The following is a 7,714-nucleotide window of genomic DNA, read 5'->3' as shown; positions in this document are numbered from 1 at the left end:
CATAGGTAGAGTACATAAAATGTAGTGTACTAGGAAAGAATCTGACATGGTAACTTCCAAAGCTTTCAGCTGAGCTACTATATCCCTCATGTGCATGATGTGATCATGCACTCCTCTTATCCCATGGAGCTTTAAGGATGAGAACTGCATTATAAGGATGCTAGCAAGGGCCTTATCAGATGTAACAAATTGATCATCAATGGCCTTCAAAAGATCCTTGACCTGTTCATGCTGATCGATAGAACTACGGATACTAGTAGATATATTGGTTTTTATGAACATAACAAAGAAGCGATTAGATCTCTCCCATTTTTCATAAAGATCAACAACATCTGGAGTACTAGTTTGAGTAATACCCGGTGGTTCATTTTTCTAATGGCATAGTCAATATCAATCTAGCCTAAATGAAGGAGAATCCTTTCCCTCCAAACCTTATAATTGTCCCCTTTTAATTCGGGAATATCACACTTAATATCATAAATGCTCGCAGATTGATTAACTGCAAAGTTCAAACATACATTCTCATTATTCATAATTTGAGACGAAATAAAATATTATGTTTTACCAATGTAAAACATGTATTAGTTTGTGAACCTAGTGACATAAAACTTGTATGTAAGCAAAAGTCCTACTCAATTAGATTCAAACTTATGATAAAACTATCAAATTATGTTCCTTTTTCTTTAATTCATGTGGGTAAATTAAGAAATATAATATGATATTTTATCCTAATTAGTCAACAAATATAATAAATTCATATAGGTAGATTATATTATATTACATATGATTAATCACAACTAATGTTTTAAATGTAATTTTAACACTTTATATATGTATGTACGTATGTATGTATGTATAATCAATTAAAGATGTTATGGTTATTCTCTAATCAATTAAATTATATTAATCACTTAACATTAACTAATTCTTAATAAAGAGTTAAATATTTGCATAACATTGTCAATAATGCAAATCAAAGACAAAAGGAAAAATTGATTCCAATATGATTTTTAGTCTTAATATGAATTAAAACGTTCAAAATCAGAGTGTCATTTCTCCAAAAAAATAACATGAGTGCCAAAATGGAAGCAAGACAGAGGCAAAGATGACTCTGATACCAAATGTAAATTTTTAAGTATACTGATCTGAACCATAAGTAACACATTCAAACCAAATAGCGGAAACAAAGAAGATTTTTTTTTTCTAGAGGTACCTACCTCCAACCATTGTTATCAACCTTCTTTAGTCTTCATTGTTTTAGCTTTCCCGACCTTTACTCAATCAAATTCGATGGTGAGTTTTATCTGAAGAAATGAGTGGATTTGGTGATCAAAACTGAGAACACCGGATTCTATTTATAAAACTCTATCCATCACAAAACACAACAGAACACGAGTATTATTTTTTTAAGATCATGGATTGTTGCTGATCGTTACACAAATGGGTTGAATGTAGATAAAAAATGGACCATTACAAAAATCCGCTTCCCATAAAAATCGCAACAAGAATTCGTCCGAGAAAATGAAAATAGGAACAGAAAAACTAAGGATGTGTTTGGTTTGCATTTTTATTTTCTGTTTTCATTTCCTGTTTTCATTTTCTGAAAATTGTTTTCATTTTCAAAAGATTAGAATTCTGAAAACATGTTTGGTTTAACATCTTGTTTTCTGCTTTCAAGAAATAAAAACACTGAAAATATGTTTTCAAAATAAAATGTATTTTTAGATTTGCTTAAAATTACATTCCTTGCCACCGCGATTTCATTTTACCCAAAATAAAATTCCTGATTTCAACTGAAAACGAAATTTTATTATTTTCAGTTTTTAGTTCGTTTGAGAAAATATTTTCACTGAAAATGAAAACAGAAATCCAACCAAACACATTTTCATCACCATTTTTTATTTTCAGTGAAAATGAAAACAGAAAACAACCAAACCAAACACCCCCTCAAAAATTCCAACAAAATTGACTCAATGAGTGAAGGTATAGATAATGTTCTTACAAACATAGGGTCCTCGTACCAGTATGGTTTCAGAGCCTCTCAACATTTCAAGAAAGGGTGAATATGATAATGATATTATAAGGTGAGTAAGAGAGAACTGAAGACAACAAAAAGGCTAATATATATATATATATATATATATATAGGAAGTGAGAGGGTAACAATCATTTCTTCCCTCAGCAAACAACACTGAATACATAAATATTAACATGAAGTTTGTATTATCCATGCTAAACTACAGAAAATGCGGGCACCACATATTTCTCTTGATGCTGAAAATGCTCTTCCATTTAATATGCTGTCTTTCTAGTGCACCTAAGATCAAACTATATGGCATACACTATTTCCCCACTGCTATCAATATCAAGATCAGATTCAGCATCAGATTCAGATTCTAAGTCATAAATTTGCTCCTCCATAAACTTGTCAAAAGAATAGGTCCCAGCCGCTGGCACGGTAGCTTCTGAAATTATCTGCATGATCGTATCGATGCTCTGCATGGGTTGGTCTGGCTCTTCAAATTGATTGCTCATTATCTTCTCGTCCATCAGGTCCGCAGGGAGATTCTTCAGAAACCATTCATGGTTCCAGATTTCAGACATGGTGATTCTCTGTCAGATAAATATCCAAAGACATGAGATTTTCAAACAAATGATTTTGACTAGCAACTGCTGAAGGGAAATTCCTATATTTTATAGTCAGTAGACTCAACTAAGTCAATAAACACATTCAACATTTTTCCATGTTTTGTATGATCACACTATATGTTTGATAGCCTACAATATATTGCTTTATTTAAGATAGACCTATACATCCACGAAGGATCTATATAAATGTAAAGACTTAAATATGTTTTTGATTCTTAATAAATATTTGATTTTTAAGTTTGCTCCCTAATAAATTTTTACTTTGTGTCAAGTCCCTGATAAAATAACAATTTTGTTTTTGGTTATTGATATTTTATTTTAATCCCTAATAAATTAGCGAATTTTATATTTGCTCCTTGAAAAATTAACAAATTTTGTTGTAGTCCCAACTAATAACACATGAAAAATTTTTATCATGGAAGAAACACAAAAATTCATTAATTTATTAGGGATTACCAAGGACCAAAAATGAAATTGTTATTTTATTGGGAACTCAATGTAAAACAAATATTTATAAGGGAACAAACGCAAAAGTTGGATTTTTTTAGGGATCAAAAATATATTTAAGCCAAATGTAAATTGAATAAATGTTCCTTGGAGAAGGAAAATGCCTGACAATTATGTCAAAAACATTCAAATGCTAAAAATCCACTTAATATGACATGAGCGATACTGTTTGATCTCACATATAATTGCACAAACTTTATTTAATTAACACAATCAAGTCATTCAAGTGGTAGTATACATAAATTAAAACTGAATCTAAAGAACAAAATTACTCGAGGATTCAGGGTTGTGTATTGTCAAATTTATATATTGCAGTAGGAGGCCAGCTATTTGAAATAGAAATTACCTCTGCTGGGTCAAAAACAAAGATCCTTGAGATAAGGTGGCCACACTCTGGAGATATTTGAACACCGTCCGGAATGGAATACTGGACACTAAGAACTCTCTGGAAAGAAGCAAGCAGCAACCACAAGTTATACTCAAGCAATCAGACACTACTCAAGAAAAAAATGAGCACATATCTTAATATCTGATGTACCTGAATTGTCTTGCGAAAGTCCTTTGGTTCATTAGGATCTTCAAAAGGATATGCTCCCACTAGCATCACATATAACGTTACTCCACATGACCAGACATCTGCAAGCTAATATTAAATGCAAGAAAACATAACAGAAGCAACTCATTAGACACTTATGAAAAAATATAGAAAATTAAATTGTAGACATAATAAAAAGGTTATAATTTATCAAGTTATTCTGTTCTTGTGATATATAAAAAATTTTACATTGATTTTTTTTCTTTTTTGCAAAATGCACGGAGACGACAAGTAATTTTAGTGTATGAGATATGTCAAACATGGACGCAGGTACAACACCGACATGGCTACAATTTTGAACTGTCTGTTTTCTTGCTAAGTAAAGATTCTCAGCTAGTGTACGAGATGTGTCGAACATGGACACAGGTACAACACGGACATGGCTATAATTTTGAACTGTCTGTGTTTTCTTGCTAAGTAAAGATTCTCACCTAGTTCGAGAAAGACCTAAATTAGGTGGAGATGAAAACCAAAAAAATACAATGACCTTTGTTTGGAGTGCAGACCAAATTAATGACCATTGGACTGGGTGAAAAACTAGACAATATTATTACTTTAGATCCTCATATCACGAAAAGTCAACAAATTTGCAAGCTCATAAATGATGACAAGTTAACAACAAAATTGTTCATTTAAGAGTAACAGTAATAAATCTACAGAAAAAGAACAATACCATGAAACTAAACAATAACCACTCTACCTTGCCATCATACTCTTGTTTCAACAATACTTCTGGAGCAATATATGCAGGAGTTCCCACAGTTGACTTTGGTTGTGAATGAAGCACTGAAGACTGGGCGAATCACACCATCAAACAGATTTGTGAGAAAAAAAAAACTCAAACAAATACAACTACAAACAATTCATCTATCTATTGTTGTAAAATCCACTATTATATTGAAAAATGAAAATGCTCAGCCAAAAGGAAATTGAATCAATGAAATAAAAGGATGGCAGCAAAATTCAAGGAACACAACACAAGTTTTAATTTCAATGTACTGGAGAACACAAGACAGAGATACAATACAACTTAGTTAGCTTATCAACTAACAATACCAAAAAACTGGAACGGCAAGCTTATAAGCTGAACATCAGGAAACACTGTAGTATTTTTCTATTTTATACATTTATATGGGGAACATAGACAAAATCAGAAGCAGGCTCAAATTTAGGAACAGAAAAGAGAAATATCGCTGTCAGTGTTCATCAGAAATTCTAATTTGCCTCCTACCAAAAGGATTACCTCATAAATGGCTTGATAATTGATGGAGTGGTAGTTTTTTTAAGCAAAGCTATATATGACAAGCTTAAAGGCACATAATTTTAACAATCTAAACTCTACCACACGGGAATCCACAATGAAGAACAGGCTAACTAAAGAATTTAGATTATAAAATTCACCATCAACAGTCGTGTAGAAATGTGTCTCTTCCAATATCCCAAATTACCGAAACAATCTTTTAGTAACTTAAGGAGCAACTCATTTCCATCATCACAGTCTAAATCTGAAGAACAGAAGTGACTGAGGAAAAATGAAACACACACAGAAGCAGAAAGTAATTGGAGTTAAATATTACTCAACCTAACAAGTGCCGGTAAAACATGTATGCATGAAATTCATAAAATGAAGATCAAGTGAGGAAAGAAAACCTTACCTTGGAGTACCCAAAATCGCATATCTTTAAACGAGGTGCCGAGCTTCCATCCAGCAAAGTGTTTTCCAGCTTCAAGTCCCGATGACATACTTGCTTCGTGAAGAGACATATTATAAGAAGACTGATACATCAGACATAATGTTCAAAAGAGTAATACTAATACTAATACATTGCATGTCATATATACTACAACATTTCAGTGCAGTGTAAACTCAATTTAGATTGGACAGAGCAGAAAGGGGAAAATGTTCAATTACCATAGCATGGCAATAGCTGACCCCGGATATGAGTTGCTGAAAGAAGAATCGAGCCTGAATCATAACAACAGGTTACAAACTTGCGTAGGGAACAAATTCGAAGTACAAACTTATAACGTTCAGGTGTAGAACAAGTAAACAAATTAAATAAGAACCTCATCCTCAGTAAAACGTCCAGCATTGCAGATTTTCTCAAAGAGCTCTCCCCCAGATGCATATTCCATTACAATAGCAAGATGAGTAGGTGTTAAAATTACCTGCGTGAAATTATATAGAACGTTACAAATAAACTCGATTGCCCCTCCTCTGTATAGAAACATCGTAGAATATACAATTATAAAAATATTAAGTTTTTCAAAAAATGGTCGTGGTTGTGGTTTTATCGTATTGAAATTGAAGATAAATGCGATCACAACAATGGTTGCAGACACCCCAAAAACATTAAAGTTGCCACCAAAATCACGGTCACAGAAAATAGTGGCTAAATTCAGCCGAAGCGACAACAAATGCAGTCATGGACACTGCAAAAACGTTGGCAATTGCGGTCGTGGACACTCCAAAAACCTTGACGTTGTGACCAAAAACTCGGCCGCAAACCGTTTTTTAAATAAAACCCTAGAAAAATATAACTAACCTCTTTAAACCTAACAATGTTAGGATGCCTCAGAGACCTGTGATTGATAATTTCCCTCTTCACATTTTCATCAATCTGCGAGACAAAACAACACACACAAAAAAAATCAGTCAGCAACTTCATCAGAGTAAGAAACACCAAACGAATGCCGTAAGGAAAAAAATTCTAAAAAAAGAAAACACAAAGAAATAGCAACAAGTACCGAAACAAAAATGGAAACACGGAACATAACAAAAATAGCATCACACGTCAGCAACAACAATTAAGGAAACAAAAACAATTAAAGCAACTCGATCATGTGATGTGAGCAAATGAGCAATCAGTTAATTTTCCATTTCCCCCCTCTTTGCCCTCACACCAAAAAAAAAAGCGTGAAAACAAGAAATTTACCAAAACAAGGGGCAACAGCACCAACCAAGAAAACAAAACGAAAAAAAAAAAACAGAAAAAGAAAAGTTTGTTTGGGTCATTGGTTCATTCAGACAAAAACAACAACCTTATCACCCCTTTCGATGTACTTGACGGCGACGAGTTCCTTGGTTTGTTTATCCTGCATCAGCCTCGCCACGCCGAAATTTCCGGACCCGATGTCGCGGACCAGATCGTAACGGTCGCTGTCGTGCATTATCGGCATGTCCATGCCCGGTCCGACCGTCAACGCCGCCCGATCCATTCAAATAATCCGAACCGGAAACAAAAATAAAACAACGCCAATAACGGATTTTCTTTTTTTTTTCTCGAACCGCGCTTACATGAGAGAACAGGAAACGGCGTCGTTAAGGGGCGACGGTTTAAGAAGTGAAGAGGAAGAGGAGAGAAGGGAAGACTTTGAAAGAAATGAAATGACGTGTTGGTGAGGGGAAAGAGAAGAGAAGAGATAAAAAAAATTATAATAGTGGATTGGGTTGGATCGGAAGCAAGCAACTGCAAGTATTAAGCAAATTGGTGGAACCAACAACGAGACAGCAAAACGGTGCCGTTATCTCTCTCTGCTTGAGATGACGCACCTTGTGCTCGTTGCCGCGTAAGCAATTTTGTCGTCTTTCTCTCTTTTTTCATTCTCCCTCACTCTGTCTCGTTCACCCTTTACTCATTATTTTACTCTTCTTTCTTAGATATTTTTATCACCACCACACAAATATCTTTTCTCTTTCACCAGATATCCATATCCAGTGTTTGAGTTTTTTTTTTCAATATATAAAAGTGTCACTATGGATAGGCATTTCTAATAATAGGAGAAAACTTAAATTCAGTTCATTGAGTATTGAGTGTTGTTTGAATTGTTATTTAATCAATTTTATATCAAAATTGTTAGGACCAACTTAAAACTTTAATTCTCAGTTGTTAGTTTAAATGATATTTAATTTTCGGTTTGAATCTTATGAAAAAGAAAAATATGATTAGGAAGAAAGAATTT

The 7,714-nt window shown here is 33.5% G+C and overlaps 1 protein-coding gene across 1 annotated transcript; it reads right to left on the bottom strand.

The window, feature by feature from the left end:
- Positions 1-2,100: 2,100 nt before the first annotated feature.
- LOC114412377 (serine/threonine-protein kinase SAPK10-like) lies at positions 2,101-7,304 on the bottom strand. The gene is made up of 9 exons (XM_028376231.1): positions 6,794-7,304; positions 6,298-6,372; positions 5,819-5,920; positions 5,664-5,717; positions 5,407-5,499; positions 4,452-4,544; positions 3,695-3,799; positions 3,503-3,601; positions 2,101-2,613 (listed from the first exon to the last, which is right to left on the bottom strand). The coding sequence occupies exons 1-9, from the start codon at positions 6,968-6,970 to the stop codon at positions 2,329-2,331; spliced, it is 1,083 nt and encodes a 360-aa protein (XP_028232032.1). The 5' UTR covers positions 6,971-7,304; the 3' UTR covers positions 2,101-2,328.
- Between the last annotated feature and the right edge of the window lie 410 nt (positions 7,305-7,714).

The sequence above is a fragment of the Glycine soja genome, chromosome 5 (assembly GCF_004193775.1).
Source record: "Glycine soja cultivar W05 chromosome 5, ASM419377v2, whole genome shotgun sequence".
NCBI classification, from domain to species: Eukaryota; Viridiplantae; Streptophyta; class Magnoliopsida; order Fabales; family Fabaceae; genus Glycine; species Glycine soja.
Note: the sequence above shows the minus strand (reverse complement) of the source record. Positions and strands in the feature narration are given on the sequence as shown.